General features: G+C 41.8%; 2 protein-coding genes across 3 annotated transcripts; one reads left to right on the top strand and one right to left on the bottom strand.

Annotated features, from left to right (window-relative positions):
* The first annotated feature begins 1,126 nt into the window (after nt 1-1,126).
* Nucleotides 1,127-7,988, top strand: ttc34 (tetratricopeptide repeat domain 34). Its single transcript, XM_075475489.1, has 8 exons — nt 1,127-1,172; nt 2,429-4,204; nt 4,420-4,642; nt 5,547-5,739; nt 5,992-6,158; nt 6,284-6,557; nt 6,704-6,918; nt 7,287-7,988. Exons 2-8 carry the CDS (start codon nt 2,487-2,489, stop codon nt 7,899-7,901), a joined length of 3,405 nt encoding a protein of 1,134 aa, XP_075331604.1. The 5' UTR covers nt 1,127-1,172; nt 2,429-2,486; the 3' UTR covers nt 7,902-7,988.
* A 105-nt stretch (nt 7,989-8,093) lies between these two features.
* On the bottom strand, nt 8,094-17,062 carry LOC142390770 (5-aminolevulinate synthase, erythroid-specific, mitochondrial-like). 2 transcript variants are annotated; one of them, XM_075476477.1, is made up of 10 exons: nt 16,953-17,062; nt 15,601-15,952; nt 15,367-15,411; nt 15,030-15,252; nt 14,588-14,772; nt 14,190-14,369; nt 11,961-12,125; nt 10,125-10,393; nt 9,081-9,243; nt 8,094-8,747 (listed from the first exon to the last, which is right to left on the bottom strand). In XM_075476477.1, the coding sequence occupies exons 2-10, from the start codon at nt 15,929-15,931 to the stop codon at nt 8,584-8,586; spliced, it is 1,725 nt and encodes a 574-aa protein (XP_075332592.1). In that variant the 5' UTR covers nt 15,932-15,952; nt 16,953-17,062; the 3' UTR covers nt 8,094-8,583. The 2 variants fall into 2 exon arrangements, with proteins under 2 accessions (XP_075332592.1, XP_075332591.1); XM_075476476.1 differs by having other exon boundaries at nt 15,367-15,462.

Genomic DNA, 17,062 nt, shown 5'->3' on the forward strand with positions numbered 1-17,062 from the left:
TTTTCAATGTCCTGAAACTATTTATAGATGCTCTCATTGTTACTGAAACTGACAGGTCTGATATTTCTTTCTACACTGGTACCACCTATCATATATGTATATTAATCATTCATGATTTTGATACTGCTTTTACCTGAGTCCAAATGTTTTGATTCAATATGTGATGAATAAAACTGTTGATTTGGAGTGAGTGTTTGAAGGGCAGCAGCTGGCGTGCAGCAGCTGGTGTGCAGCAGCATACTTTGAGCACAGGACCCCATCCAAAGAATGTGGGCAGGCCGTTGGACGAGCTTTTATTCTTGAGGTGGATCAACCAAATCTCATGAATTGCAAATTCTGCCTCAGCACAAAGAACAGCTGGCCAGCATTGTCCAAATTCCCTGCATGGAAGAAGAAGAAGAAAAAAAGGAATATTGAGAGATTTATGTGTGCAAAAAAATGTGACAACGATGAGTCCTGGGAGCAGGATTAGCCAACAAATCTGACTGAATAAAAAGTGTGAATCAGAATATGGGAGTTTCTGTTAAATATGAAAAAAACTACAAGTTTCTCGCAAGTTTTCATTTAAAAACAAAAACAAAACACACACACACCCAGTGAAAGCTGACCAAATGAAAAGAAACTGCAGTAAACACATTTTAAAAATTTGTTTTTCTACTTTAGAACTTTCTAAGAGGAAATGCATGCCACGCTATTAGTCCTCAAACGCGTTATCTGTGTTAACGTAAAGGAACCGATTCATAATCTACTTAATAAATTCTATGTGCTAAGAAATAAGGTCGTCGACCTGTGGGCGTACTACATTTCTATAGTGTTGTGGTCTGTGCACGAGCGTCTGTGGTTTCCAAAGGCAACCGGTGCCTGTGCTCATCAGAATAGCAGCTCACGCGACGAACTGTGGCCCCCCGATCAGAGAGGTGTCAGCGCCACGAGGAGGTCACCGAGATGTGAAGCCTATTGCGGTCAGTTAGTTTTTTTTTTTTTAATCTGTTTGCTGTGTCAGACTTTTTCCACCTCTTAAACACCCCAAAAATAATTCTCCGTGACTTCTGTTGTGTGCGCAGACTCGTGTTGTCCTGGCAACCCCGAGTCCGTGACGACAGAGTTGCGACAGGTCGTGTGTTGTTGGGACCGTCACTTACCAAGAAAACGAGGGGACGCCAACCGCACCGGTGAGTTGGTGCTCTAGTTTAGATTTATTAAGAAGTGAGATTTTTTTTTGTTCGTTTTGCTGTTGGAAACAAAAAGCCAAAGGAGGTGGCAGATTGACAATGGCCGAGAAAAACGCCACACGGGGGCGCTAAAACGTCTTAAGGGCCCCAAAGTAGTATCAGAATTAGCAGGGGATTTATTTTAGTAATGCTTGCGTCTCATTTTGCAGGTGCAAAGCAGGATTATATCAAACATGCTTGACTGTGTAATAGTACTGCAGATGTAGGGGGCAACAAATGAATAATAATGCCATGCTATTTTTTCATGTATCAGTACATGCAACTGATATGTCAGTGCCAAGGTTTTTGTTTTACCTTCCCAAAGTTTTTTTATTCTTTTCTTTCTGAATATATTTTGCCATTTCACAGCAAACAAAGCACAGATGTGAATTGTGTAAGCACATTTCCAGAGACCTTGATATTTTGTGCAAAAATGTCGATTAGAAAAAGAATGCCTGAAGTTATTGCAAATAGTTTAATTTCTTCTCTATTAACAAAAACAAATGCTCAATTATTTGAATTTGATTTGGGATATACATTTCAAAACAGGGACTGCAGCAACAACAACAAAGAAAAAATGGAAAGGTTGCGCAGAGCTAAAAAAGGAGGGAAAAAAACAAACACATGGAGTTTACCGGCAACACGGCAATAAAACCTTGCAGGGTATAAAACGAGCCCTCTGAAACAAAGTTCATCACGTCAAAAGCTACACCTTTTTTCTACCTCGACAAAGCACTTTACAAAGTTTTTAGCATTCACACAAAGACTCATACAGCGCTTCTCTACAGTCACACACTGATGAGCATCTTAGTGACAATGTGGGGTTCATGGTCTTGTCCACAGACTCTTAAACTTGTGCGGGATATGCTCATAGTATCATGTAAACATTCAGTAGATCTGGGTCCTCACACAACACTGCATTAAAACTGAAAGCGTTGTTGAGTGGAACAATTCTTAAAGTCATCACAGTTCTTCACTGCATCTACCAGCGCACGTAAAAAGCGCACTGCGAAAAAAACAAAACAAACATTTATACTACTACTACTACTACTTCTTTATTTATAAAGCACTTTAAAACAACAGTAGCTGCGACAAAGTGCTGTACAGATGAAAATCAATAAACATGCAAAATATGGAAAAGACAACAGAAACAATAAAACACGATAACAGAAGTAAGAGCAAAAGTCTCATTTCTCTTTTCTTTTTCTTGTCAACAGTCTTGTTGTTGTGAGCAGCTGAGGAGAGTAAAACACAGAAAGGGGCTCCTGGCTGATCATGACAGCTTTGGTGCAGCGTGGAGTCAGTGTTTCAGAGTTATGTGCAGATGGAGACAAGTTCCTTAAGGCCGGAGACCTGGGGAAAGCCACCTCTCTGTTCATGTCTGCATTCAGGACTCACGCCACCTCTGCCGTCTCCCACATGCGGAAACTGGACGAGTCCCGCCTCGGAGGGGTGATCTCCACTCTAGAAAGTTGGCTGGACAGTCGTGGGGACTATCAGCCCGCCGAGGGTCTTAATAAGGGTCTGGCAGCTGTTTTCCTGTCCACGCTGAGCCCCAACAATCTCTCAGCCACCATTTTTAAAATGGAATCTCTTCTTCAGACTGGTGGGCATGGCTGCGGGGAGATTTTTGCTCGCTGCACTGCTTTGCTTGAAGGCAAACAGAAACCTCATCCAGAAGGTTCTACTCGTGTGTTGTTGGAGATCACTCGAGCGCTGGTGTGCTTGTTTTCACAGCCTGGCAGTTCCAAGGGACTGAGGCTTTACCTCAAAGCTTTCCAGAGTAACAAATCAGAAACTGTCACACTGATGCAGAGCAGACAAGCTGTGCATCAGCCCAAAATAGTGAAGGCCTTTATAGACCAAGTAATGCGCGTACATCCCCTTCTGGCATTAGACAGTAAGTGGGCAATGACAACAGAGGAGAATGATAAATTAGATGTAGAGGATGTTACCACAGTTGTTGACTTTTTATTGGCTCTCTCACCTGATGATAGAGAGGTACAAGAACTTCAAGCAGCATATCTGTTTTTGACAGGCAGGTTTGTGGACAGTGCAGAGGTGTATTCTGCTCTCTTGCAGGATTATCAGCGTCGGAAAATGTCAGAGAATGCCACAAACAGCTTACTCCAAGACACACCTGAGAGGAGGGCCAGACTCTTAACCAGTCGAGCAGCTGCCTGCCTGTCGGCTGGCGGAAAGACTGCGGGGGAGTGCAGAGATCTGGGGGAAGCGTTTGAGATCCACCCTGCCACCGCCCGAATGTACTTCCAAAAGCTTTTTGCTGATCGTGGAACAGGGATGGCTGCTCGCTGCCATCTCCTGCAGCGGGCAGAGAAAGGTTTGTCTGGTTTCAGAGAGCGAGTCCTCGTTCGTGCAGATTTGCGATCCACTGAGGGAGTTGAACTTCTGGACACTGTGATCACTGCGTTACGGACTCTTTGCCATTTAGAGCCTGATGGGGGAGGCAGAGAGTTGCGGGTGCGACTGGCCGACTGTCTCCTCCTCAGAGGGGAGCACAAAGAGGCTCTCTCCATCTGTAGCCAGCTAGCTGCTGACCAAAGGCAGCAGACCTATCAAAACACAGTTCAGGTTCTTTGTGGATATGCCCGACTTGTCTCCGACGACCACAAGAGGGCATTAGAAGACTTCCAAGCTGTGATAGAACACAACGCTCCTCATCCATGCAGCTGTGTGCGCGCACTTTGTGGCAGGGGGCTCCTGCGCATGATGGGTGGCTCAAACTACCTTACAGCTCTGGACTATGTGACAGCCAGCAGGCTGCATCCTCAGGAAACAGCACTGACTGTTCGCTGCTTGGTGCCATGGAACTACCGAGGGCTTCTGTTTACTGTTCTCCTGGAGCAGGGACGAGTCATGCTGGAGGGGACAGCAGAGCACAAATCCAAGTCCAGCTTCAGTGAAGACTTCCAGCAGTCCCAGCAGGAGGGCAAACTTCAGGGCCCGTGGAAGAGAGACAACCACAGATCAGGGTATGATGTTCGTCATCAGTGGGTTTACTCAGACATTTTGACACATCACAGTGGTTAAAACAAAGTCAGGAGTCAAGAGTGTCCTAATTCTGCTGTTTATTATACGTCTCTCACATGTATTAGTTTCAGTTCTTTACTTCAGTTGTCATCTAAGCGTAGCTGCATATTTTAGGTGATGGTCTCTGCTCTATTGGAACTTCTCATTCACACTTCAGTACTCCTGCTGGTGTCCAGTCCCTGGCTGTGTTGCTGATGGAGCTCCAGCCCAGTGCTGATGGGCCTCAGATCCTTGCAGCAGATGCCTTGTACCAACTTGGCCGGGTGGAGGAAGCCTACAGGTTACTACTTTCCATAGGAAACATCAATCCGAGGGCACCTGTCCTGGCTCGCCTTGCTCTACTGCAGCTGCACAGAGGCTTTCATTATGACACCAATCAGGTATAGCTGCTTAAGTTTTTGATTATTCACGCAAAGATGTTTCCATCTGTCACTTCGGCTGACTGAAAACAAATCAAAACTTAATTGCACTCTTATTTACCCAAATGTCTTTCTGGACCACTGCCTCATGTGCTCAATAAAATGTAGAAACCACAAAGTCATTCACACAACCTCTAATTCTAATTTCTTTACTTATTAAGCCCGACTTAATCAGTAAATTAAATCTCTTTGTGTCTCCCCTCACCAACCACAGGAACACACACGTGCACAAACTACAGAGCTATGCAGCAGACTAAAGAATTGTTAAAGTGTCCTAATCATCAAAAGTATACTACAGCCCACAACAAACCAGTTAACTTTTTCATTTATGAATTTGATCAATTAATTTGAAAAAATATATTTTATTCTAAGTTTAATTTCAGCTCTGTCATATTTCTAGTGAGAATTGAAATGTTCAGCTTGCCATTTCTTTTTGAGATATTATTTAATGACTCCACCCACAGGACTATGTTTATATGCTTGTTGTATGAGCTGGCTTTATCTTTTGTTCCTTTTTTTTTTTTTTCAATTTTCGTTGAATGAAGTGAGGAAACACATTAAAGTGGCTAAACAACAAGAAGAGGCAACCTTTAAAATGAAAAGAAAAGCCACGGGGGAAGTATGTGGCTGCAACCCAATGGACCTGTATAGTATCCTGAGGTTCTCAGTCAGTCCATCCATCCATCTTCATTTGGTCTTTGGATAAAAAGCAAAATAGTTCTTTATCCGTTAAATTGATGTATTGTCATAGATTAATAATAAATGATAAATGTGTGTAGCTCATGTAACGGATGCCAAAAGCCTTTATTTCTCAATTATATAGAAGAGAAATAAAGATTTGTGTGTGTGTGTGCTTTCCCTGCAGCTGCTCAAAAAGCTGATTGTGTGCGGTGATACCAGCTGCCTGCGCAGCCTGTTGGCAGTAGCACAGCAGAAAGACCGAGCGCTGCTGCAGGGACACTGCCACTCAGCAGCAAAACGCATCCTGGATGGCACAAGAGAGGAGGGCGCCGTCAGGGAGGCTGTGGCTTATCTCTCGATCGCCATCATGGCCTCCGGTGGTTACAGTCTCATTAATGACTTCTTGATATTTGCTGTTAGTCTGCGTGTAATTGTGGACCACATTAATTGTGAGTGTTAAATTAAGCTATGTCGAAGGAATGATTAGAAGGGTAAAGGTAACTGTAGGCAAAAACAGAAGTTTTGTTTGAGATTTAGCTTTGGTCTAGCAGAGGCATGCGAGAAAGGATAAGAAAACTAGATAAGGTTGCAAATGCTGTAAAACCAATGAAAGACTTTGGTTTTCCAAGGTGGCGAGGCAGCAGACTCTCTGCTGGAGAGAGCAAGGTGTTATGCCCTGCTGGGCCAACGAAAGACAGCCATATTTGATTTCAGTGCCATTTTGAAGGAACATCCGAAACACGTGCAGGCCCTTTGTGGAAGAGGCTTCACATATCTCATGCTGAATCAACAAAAGGTATTCTTTAGTGGAAACACTGTCAAATTCACTTTTAACTTTTGAGACATCTGACCTAGAGAAACGACATATTATTGGAACGTACGTGACAACATGTATCAATTTTGAACTTCCTTTCTCCTCAGGAATGCATTCATGATATCCTGGCGGCTCTTCAGATAAATGCTGACACAGTCGTCAAAGACGTCCTGTCTCTCAAGGACAAGGCACAGAAGCTGGTCTGTGATTGGCTGCATCAGTCCTGTCGTACCAATCTGTCAGACACCGTGAACACCAATTCTGTTCCCTGCCACGAGGAGCAGCTCAGAGAGGCTTTTATAATTGGTGGAGCTTTGATGAGGACTGACAGCAGAGATCCAAGATGGCATCTTCTCTACGTGGACATACTCTTGGCTAAAGGTGAGATGGAGGAGATCCTTGATCTGTCACTGAAAATGATCTGGTTAGGAAGTCATAGTTGAGGTTGTGTGATGTTGTACCAGACCATCTGTTGACTAATATTCGAAGTAATCCTCATTTTTACTGCTCTGGTCCATGTGCCTCAGGTGAAGTCCAGGCAGCAGGCACTCATCTGTGCCAGGTATTTGGCCAGGAGCCAAGGGATGCTGTAGCCCAGGCAAGGGTGGGCATGGTGGAGGCCTGGCAGCAGAATTACCGCAGCGCAGCTCGCAGGCTCAGCAAACTGATCGAAAAAGAATCATCCAGTCTGGATTTCTTGCTGGCCCTGATCCCATTTAATCAGCGGAAATGCATTGCACAGGTAAGCCGATGTGCAGGGATCCTAGATTCAGTACTGCTTTCTGTTTGTTCCTTATGTAAAGCGTCTTTGAGCATTTGGAAAAGCGCTATATAAAACTTATATATTATTATTATAAGGACTAAATGGGCAAAAGTCGTTTCTGCTGGTTGTGGCAGTTTTTAAATTCTGCTATTTTTAGCAAATTAGCAGTTTGGATTTCAAAGAGAGAACTAATACTGTGCCTTGGTGTCCTCTTATAGTGTGTCATAGTGAAGAACTGAAAAGATTTTTATAGCTTAGCTTGAGTCGGCTTTGTTGGATTTAAATATTGCAAAACTATAGTGACATCATCCGCTTCGGAGGTTCTTCTCAGATATATATCTGAATAGCAAGCATGGTCCCGAAAACATAGAGATGATGAACTGATGTTTACCTGCTGTGCATTTACACTGTTACAGGCAGCAGCACAGGAGGCCAGCAGTGCGTCGTCGGTTGGCCATTGGGATCAGGCGCTCACACTCCTGACAGTGGCGGTACAAGCAGTGGGCAGTCACAGATTACGGTATCTTCGCCAGCGAGCTGCCTGTTTTGCACAGCTGGGCTCGCATGAGCAGGCCATAGCGGACTTGGACAAAGTTATCCAGAAATACGGTGGACATGATTCTAGCAGTTCAGATGACCCCAAAATCCGGGCGGAGGATCTGTGTCGGCGAGGTCGCAGCCTGGTGTTCTGTTCCAGAGAGAGTGCTGCTTTGGAGGACTTCACCCAGGCCCTCGAGCTCCACAGGGACCAGGCCATCCAGTGTGTGGAGGCCGGTCTGGGGAGACTGCGTCTGGCCGAGTGTTTTCTGCGAGGGGCGCTGCATCACTATGGAGAGCAGAAGCTCAGCAAAGCCTGGACACTGATTGAATGTGGCCTCCTTGTGGACAGTGAGAACACAGATCTGCGCAGACTGAGGGCAAGAGTCAAACGGGAAGTGGCCAGCCCTTGCAATGTGAACTAGCACTAATAGTAATAGAGCATCAAGCTGGACACAGAACCTCCTCCCGAGTTGCTAAAATGAAACCATGTTCACTTTTAAAAATATTTATAGGCTTTTTCGTGTTTCATGACACTTTGCTTCAGTTAATTTATTTTTTATGTCTTCCAGGTTCAATCTAAGTTTGTAGGATTAATAATGTTCCTCAGCTTTCAGTACCTTTGTATTTATATCATTTTTATTATGAGGAGAGTATGTGAATAATAAAGATACTCAACAGCACATCTAGTTAACTTTGTTAGCATATACATTCACCACTAAAACGGAAATAAATCAACTACTGCGGCAATTAATAACACAAACAAGATCTATAAATATGCTTTTATACTGTATGAGCAAAAATCACGTAACACTAAATACTTTAATTCAAACCACCACTTATTGGTAAGAGAATTAAGAAAGTGTCAAATGTGCAGGTTTTACGCTTTTTAAATTCAAGAGGCATTTCTTTAATCATGTTTATGGCCGCAAACACAATTTAGAATGCAGTAATACAGAATATCAGGAATTATTAGTTATTATTAAATCAAAACAATGCCTGTGTGTTTCTATTCCTATCTGCGCATTCGATATTGGACTCTTATCATTTAGCAACATATAAATACCATTCAGCTAACTGTGCGGAGATGTAACATGTACTTTGCCATTATGCAGACACAGTAATATATTGCGGTTCCATGTTGCCGAAGTAGGATTTCTCCCATTCACTCATGAGGTCGAAGTACAGCGGGCGGTTACAGAAGCTGCAGGAAGCCGTGGCTGGGCTGTTGAGCGGAAGACCCGCCTCCTGCCACACCTCCACCAGTTTCTCTGTAAATAAAGCAGACATTTGTAAGAATGAACAGAAAATGCTTTAATTTATCGATTTATTTCATCTTTAAAAGTTGAGCTCCGCTTATTTGAGTCTGCACACACAAGTGTCATGATGATGCTGCCCTGGGATAACACTTGTAACCCCTCCCTCCCCCAATATTGTCATTTTGCATTGCATTATATGGCGAGGGGTGTTATTCAAGAGACCCGTAAAGAGACTTGAGAATTGCACACATAAATCACTTGCTGTTGCCGTCTTCCTCACTCAACTTTATTGGACATTTCCGATCGCAACTCTGTCCCGATGACTGTAAGGATCCGCACACTCACCAACAAAGTAATCCATCATGTCCGGGTTGTGATGCGGAGACGGAGCCAGACGCAGCAGCTCCTCACCACGAGGCACTGTGGGGTAGTTGATGGCCTGGACGTAGATGTCATATCTCCCCAGCAAAGAATCACACACTTTTGAGTTCAACTCAGCATTTCCAACCTGATGAAAAAGTGGAATGCACCTCATTCAGGAAATGTCTAGATCAATCAAAGCTAGCACTGCAGTTTACTTAGTGTGTGGAATCAACAGTTACCTTTGGATTGAATAGTTTCAATGAATTACAATGTTCTTTTTTTAATTAACATTCAAATGTATTGAAAAATAGACCTTTAAATCACGACAGATCCTTAAAAACTGTTGAGATTTTCTATGGTGCAACCTTAGAAGAACTATTGGGTGTAACACTAAAGCAGCAGACTAGATCCGAACCAGATGAGCCAGAATTGAAAGTGAAACCTCCGTTGGAGCCCAAAAGATAGCTCATAAATCACTATAACTAGGTAGAAAACCACCGAAATGGACTTTCTTAGCCATTTTTTTTACTGATGAAGGTGTGTTATTTAGTGGAGGAAAAGCTAGAACTTTGAATGCGCTCATGTGCTGATGAATGCCTATGTATGCCTGTGTGCACGGATGCACAAGCAGGTTTAAAATGTGGTATATTGGAACTTTAAGTACTAATTTCTAATTGGAATTAAAAAGTGAATTGTATCTCGAAAAGATTTAAATTCGTACTAAAACTCCTACTCACAGTAATTTACTAAATTCTTTTAAAACATTTTTGTCTTCTATCATGATCAATGATCTCAAGCAGAAAGTGGTGGAGGCAGCAGCGGTGCCAAACCTTCATACCCTACTCTAGCACTTACCCTGTACTTCCCTACATGTCTGCACTCTATTTCTACTCTGTCACCCCTGTCACCTCTGACAGAGCCTGACAAGTGGTTTTCTTTCTATGTAGCTTATTGTTAGCTTCGATGTTAGCTATAATGTTATATCCTCATCCGTAAGTCGCTTTGGATAAAAGTGAAAAATCATACCCGTATGGGGATGATGTGGCTGGGGCAGTTGACCACAGGCAGGCCTTTGTCCATGAGCAGCTGCCTCATGTGTTTCACATTCCTCTGGTGGCTTCTGCGGAGTCCCTGCCCTTCAGGACTCTTCAGGACTCGAACAGACTCCAGAGCTCCAGCCAGGACCATTGGAGGAAGAGATGTAGTGAAGATGAAGCCGGCTGCGTAGGAGCGCACTATGTCCACCAGGGCGGCGCTGCTGGCAATGTAGCCTCCCACGCAACCGAAAGCTTTGCCTGAAACAGTAACATAACAGACTGTAGGTAAGCTGAGTAAACATTACATTTACCCAGTTAGTAACATAGAACAGTTGACTGTTCAAATCCCCCTAAATAACACTTTATTTTTGTGTGGCATTACACTTAATTGCTACTTTTTAATTATTTATTTTTTTAAAACTAAAATAAAGAATTTGAAAGTTGAAATGAACTTTAACGAATAACTAAATTATTTTACAAGTGCCTGGTTTCATCTATGTAGGAATTGTACAATTATTTAGTTGTAATTGATTATTAAATACAGACGAGGCTCTGACTCCAATGAATTTAGTTGGTCTTTTTTTTTCTGTAACTTCTTTTGTCCTAGAGTCCGAGGCATTCTTTTAAACTTTTGAGTCATATGATAAATTGATATCTGATTAGTTGATTACTTTTCTGTCAAATTTTGACATGGCCATAACATATTGATGAAAACTGGATTTTGTGTGATATACTGGGTCATGCCATGCTAACTCATCCAACCCTCAGTTCATAAAATGGGATCTTGTTGAAACTTCTCATGTGCAAACTTTTATTTCATTTGGGATTTTTTTTTTGTAAGTTTGACCCTTAAAGCAAAAAAATTAGACTTTTTCCCACCCCAAGTTTTAGTATTCATAAATTATTTGGTTCTAGATTAAACAAATGAAAATTGATTGATCAGTAAAAACATTCTGCCACATGAATATTATATATATATATATATTTTTCAACAATAAGGTTAATTCAAATATGCTCGATCAATCTTTGAGTGCTACTTATTGGCAATATACAAAAAAATTGCAAAATTTTTCAGTGGCAGAAATACATTTAAGGATTTTGTTCCATAAGGTGGTATTATTGAAATGTTGATTGCAAGGTTTTCTATCTCTGTGATGCCTACAATCAAGACAGTTTAAAAGAAATACCCGCGAAATCTAACACAAAGCCTCTACATCTCCTGTTTCTTATTTTAAACTGAAGAAATCGTTTGAATTATTCTCATCGTTGTTGTCAAGTTTAAGCTTTTTTCTTGACAAAGTCAAATGTTGCAATCCAGGATTAATTTACAGGGATTTCTACCTAAAACCTTGTAGTTGTGCTTAAGTTAAACACAACATGGACTTGCTGAAGATAATTTTATCAGTGCACCCAGAGAGGGAGTAGAACCGACACCCAGCTGATAAAACGTCTGCTCCTCTGATGAGAGCTCACCCATGTATTGCCCTCATTTAACCAGCAGCAGAGAAGCATCACACTCTGAGTTATTGCTGCTGCGTTGGCAATGTTGCAGTATCAGTTTGCACAAGAGAGGCCTTACATGGAGACGAGCCAATAAGAAAAGCAATTAATCTATGACAGTTTGAAGCCGTTTGCCTTGCCCATACTAAAAGGACATGTTGGTGGATGACTTGTAAAAGTGATGTTGGGGAGGATTTAATGTTTTCTTAAAACTGAAAAGGTATCGCATTGAATCTTTACCTAACACACAAGATGGAAAGAATAACTGTGGAATTACTTATACATTTCTGATATACAGCAGATCTTTTTTACAGAAGAAACTCACCTAAGGTCCCAGAAACTATGTCAATTTTGTGCATGATGTTGTCCCTCTCGCCCACTCCGGCTCCATGGGCTCCGTACAGGCCCACAGCGTGAACTTCATCGACAAACGTGAGTGCTCCATAACGATGGGAGACATCGCACAGCTCTTCTAGAGGACATATGGCACCTGACGCCCCCACAGAAGAAGATGATATAATTAGGACTGTGTATGGGTGAACAGTAGGTTAAGGCTGAAAATGTCATCACTGGGTAGGATTGCATATGCCAAAAAAAGGATGAGGAGAATTATTTCACACCCAAAAAGTATGAAGCATTTTTATCAAAATGACATTTTAGGATTATATTGTCAGAAAATATAATCACAGTCATCCATTCAGTTTACCTCAATTTGGACTTCGTGGAGCTGGGACTGAAAAATGGAGCTGAGGTGTACAAAATAACCCCTCCCTCTTGAGGCAGTGATAAATGACAGAATAACTGTGGATTATGGAAATATAAACAGTCCAAATCTGCATTTAACTTTATCATCTATGAATATGAAAGTATGATGATGATGATTGATTGCTGGACTGGTAACCCCCACATCCTCAGTATAAAGTAAATTGAGATTATTACACATTGACAGGGTGGTAAATATATTTTTTCCAATTGTATCCGATATGATTTTGCCATTGAAAAGCATCATTTTTAAAAGTTTTTCAGAAAAAGAAAAAGGGAAATGCATCATGATATTAATTGAAAAAAAGAAATATCTGTTCCCAGTTGATTTTTCCTTATGGATTTTGCACAATTCCCAATGGAAACTTTTATACTCCGCTTCACGCTGGTATTAAGTTGCCTGTTGGCTTCACATTTTGTCGTGCAACCAAGAAAACTTTTTTTCTTTTGAATAATAGAAAAAACTGAACACATTGAAACTCAAATAGGAAAGATGTAAAGAAAAAAGTATAACCACAGCACAATGTTTCAAACTTTAGATTCTTCAAAAGTAGCCCCTTTTACCTCGAAACGGGGTTTTTGAATTGACAGGTGAGCTGTGACAAAAATGAATTGGTGAAAATGAATTCTTTCATAATGTGTTTGCCACCGTTCATTTTCCTGTGCTCTGGTTGTGTTTGCACACAGCAAATAGATAGCAGCATGGACAGCTCAACTAAGCAAAGAGAAACAATAGTCCATGATGAAGAACTTGATATGGAGGAAAAGTCAGAAGACTTTTAAAGTTTCCTCAAACATGCTCTTCACACTCTTTGATGAACAGGCTCTCACGAGAAACCGTTCTTCGAATGTCAGAATGAAGACTTCCTTTTGCTGCAGAGAATAATTTCATCACGGTTACCAGCCTCATAAATAACTAATCAGCAGATAGAGCCCACCTCAACGCTTCTCGGAATTCAACTCAGGCAAATCTCCACAACAAATATCGGATCGACGCTTTCGAGCCTTGATGGCCGAAGAAATCAAGTGAAACCACAACTGAGGGAGAGTGATAGGGACTTTAACCAGTGATGGTTACAGCATTCATGATTCAAAATCCCAACTTTGCACACGTGCATACATTGATGTTTCCTGCCATTGTAGCCCACAATGGTCTACTATATGAAAATGGTCAACTATGTGAAAACTACCTATTGGTGATTCTGTATCATCCCCAGGAGTGGATCCTAATCCTTTAATTGGATTAGGCAGGTATAAAAAAATGGTTGGATGAGTGGAAGTTGCTGGATTTGTTTGTGTCATACAGCAAAACAAAATCCTCGGCTATTGTCTTCGAAAGCATACATTAAGTGCCCTTGGGCCATTTTAACAGTTATTGTAGCCAAAAGGCTTTTATTTCAAACTCCCAAAGTCACCATTGTAAGCATTACAAAAGTATTTTATTGATATTCAACTTCCACTACAACCGTAACACTCGGGAATACTTTGCAGTAAAAGTAGCCATTCCTTCAACCGTCTCTAATGAAAGGTAAGGGCCAGAAACCTCAGGGAATGGACGAATAAATCTGGAATTTATGCCGAATTTATGCTTAAGCAACAATATCTTTGTGAGATGCAGAGAGTGAACGGATGTGTCTGCACATTTGGCTTTAACAGCTTTCTTTCCAAAAGTAGCCAACATATGCCAACAGATAAGTATATCCGTTCCACTGAACATTTTACTCAGTGCAGGTCAAACATTCAAGATAATATTAATCCAGGTGCTTTTTTTTTTTTCTATTAAAGTGCTCACCGTCCATGGAGTGCACTGTCTCGAATGCCACTATTTTCGGTGTCTTGGGGTCAGAGCGTTGGAGCAGTTCCTCCAGGTGTTGACTGTCATTGTGGCGGAAGATGAAGCGTTTGGCTCCACTGTTCCTGATGCCCTGAATCATGGATGCATGGTTCCCTGCATCGGAGTAGATCTCACACCCTGCATGACACAGTTAACACACCATGAAATGAGGGGAAAGGAGTTTCATCGATCAACCTGATGAAACCATCCACCTTTTCTATGATGCATATATGAGAAATTAATCTGAGAAATGGCAAGTCAAATGAATTTCTGAAACATCTACCAGTGTAACTGTTGAAAACTAACTTTCAACTTTCCCCTGAAACTATGGATATGTCTTCGACACAAGTGTTTACCTGGAAGCATCTTAGCCAGAGTGAAAAGGGTTGAATCGTTTGCCACAAAGCAGGAGGAGAACACCAAAGAAGCGTCTTTGTGGTGTAGCTGGGCAAGCTCCTTCTCCAGAGACACATGGAAGTTACTGGTGCCAGAGATGTTCCTTGTCCCACCGGATCCTGCACCATACCTCTCCAGGGCATCTCTGAAGGCAACCACAACATATGTACACATGAGCGCACAACATCTGGCCCAGATAATCCAGGCCATCACATCCCTATCGAATCCTTTTTACCGAGTCAAGTGTTCTTGCAAAATCTGTGGTTCCGTCAGCAAACTTTTTCCACAAGCTCTGATATTCCACCAGTGCGATAGACTTATGACACAAAATCTCCACTTTGTCTTCATGATGTAAAAACATTATCAACACAATTTTGATAAAAAGCATTTAGACTGTCTTACTTGATAGCACCGAGGACCCTTGGGTGCCGACTCATTCCCAAATAGTCATTGCTGCACCACACAGACACCTGGGAGCCCTCTCGCCCAGTAACTGAGTAATCCTGAGCAAAAGGGAAAGACACAGCACTCCTGTTCACCGTCTTGAAGACTCTGTATGTGTGGTCCTTCTTTTTCTCAGCAATCTTCTCAGTGAAGAAGTGATCGTAGTCATAGCTGGGGCCAACTGAAACACAGATGGTTTGGACTTGAACTCAGTGATGGCAGTCAAGAAACAGGTATTTGCCATCGTAAATCGGTGGTATTGGAGGCCTCCTGTCCTTTTAGCTGGAAAGCTTACCCATGTTGTCTTTGAGGAGGTGGGTGACAGAGTTGTTTTGAGATGCTGTTGGAAACACAGAATCTTTTAATTCTTTGAACAAAGATGTCATCAAACCTAGAAAAGACAAGAGTAGCTCTGTAAGTGAGAATCACGGCTTTTTTTCCGTTCCTTTGATGCTCATGAATTGTGCCTCAGTTAAGCTTAAAATTCTGTTTGTTTTTCTCTGTCTGTTATTAACTTCATTGTTCATACCATCTTGGACATCCTCCTGTACTTCAGGGCTGGCTTGGACCATTCCAATCTGAGAGGTGACGAAAGGGCAGCCCTTTGATACAGACACAGCCACCTGAGTGGCAGTCTGAGCAAACAGCCTCCTTTGGTCCACTATTGGAAGTTTGCTGCTCCTGGGTTTGGGGATCGAGCTGCTCAGCTTGGCCTCCAGAGAGTCTGGGCCGCTCACAGTGATTTGACGCGCAATGATGGGACATTGGTCTGCCAGAGAGAGTAAGAAGACTCCTGTTCTCCTTAAAGCTGGCTTGGGAGCGGACTTCAGGAAAGGGCAGTGATGAAGGAAGGCAGCCATTGCCCTGAAGCTGTTCTTACTCTGAGTGAAGACAGGAAACAGGGAAAGCCTGTTTAATCTGTTTTTGCAATTTATTTTTCAAAGTCTAGACATTGAAGTTCATTGTTGGCTATTTAAAAGACTCTAATAGGTTGCTTTTTTACTTGAGAGACATTTTCATTGACATTAAAGACAAACTAAGTTATCATCCCAAATCAAGATGACAGGAAAATATCTTAAGGAGAAGTGTAATGGCTCAGTTTAGCTACAGAGAGTAGTACTGCCTCTTTAAGGGTGTGGCATGTAGCTTCTGCTTATCTCCACTCTGCAGGCGCTCAAGAGCTGCTCTGACACACATAACCAGCTGATTACAGCAGAGGCCATCAATTAATCACTGATAAGACCCAGCAGGGATGCACCGAATTCACTCTCTTATTTCCCTGCCCTAAAAACTTTGACTTGACTATGAGGGAGGAAAACTGAACTTTCTGATGCATTAACCTGCAAATTCATGATCCACCTGGGACAAAATAATAATTGATCTGGATTAGATTTACAGCGTGGTTTAGTTTACACTCAGGCTGGTTGTCACTATCTACTGTGGTCAGCTGATAAAGCAGTTCTGGGGATCTGTGGCTTTTTCTTGTGGTTGGATGTTATCTTTACTTGTGCTTGGAATATCAAGCTCCAAAACCATTTAAACAACCGCAAGTGGGTCCAATATTTGTTTTAAATGCTTATCCGGTTGTTGATTACATAACTAATGATGGCAGGCCACAAAACAAAAACAATAAGGGTGTTTGTCATTTATACATATATATATATATATTTATATATAAACTGAGTATCTACACCTTATATTTCCTTTCACTGAATGTCGGCAAAGAAAAAATACATTAGGAAACAAAATCAACACTGTACGCATTAATAATTTAAACTAAAACAGTACAATAGCCAATAAAGCCTAAATTATATAAATGAATGCGGTAGTTATTCAAATGATGGCAATAACACCATAATTATGATTAAAAGTGAGGCTCACCTGTTGACCTGCACTGAGGACGAACTTCAGAACAGCGAATAGGCAGTTGGTAAGTGAGTGTCAAAACTTATTGGTCAGAGGTAGAAGAGCATTATATCATCATATCTGTT

This window comes from Odontesthes bonariensis, chromosome 10, assembly GCF_027942865.1.
Source record: "Odontesthes bonariensis isolate fOdoBon6 chromosome 10, fOdoBon6.hap1, whole genome shotgun sequence".
NCBI lineage: Eukaryota > Metazoa > Chordata > Actinopteri > Atheriniformes > Atherinopsidae > Odontesthes > Odontesthes bonariensis.

Coding starts and splice junctions, on each gene's coding strand:
- ttc34 (XM_075475489.1), top strand. CDS start 2,487: ATGACAGCTTTGGTGCAGCGTGGAGTCAGTGTTTCAGAGTTATGTGCA. Junction 4,205..4,419: donor AGAGACAACCACAGATCAGG/GTATGATGTTCG, acceptor TTCACACTTCAG/TACTCCTGCTGGTGTCCAGT. Junction 5,740..5,991: donor GATCGCCATCATGGCCTCCG/GTGGTTACAGTC, acceptor TGGTTTTCCAAG/GTGGCGAGGCAGCAGACTCT.
- LOC142390770 (XM_075476476.1), bottom strand. CDS start 15,931: ATGGCTGCCTTCCTTCATCACTGCCCTTTCCTGAAGTCCGCTCCCAAG. Junction 14,773..15,029: donor AGGGTCCTCGGTGCTATCAA/GTAAGACAGTCT, acceptor GGTTGCCTTCAG/AGATGCCCTGGAGAGGTATG. Junction 9,244..10,124: donor GCCACATCATCCCCATACGG/GTATGATTTTTC, acceptor CTTTTTCATCAG/GTTGGAAATGCTGAGTTGAA.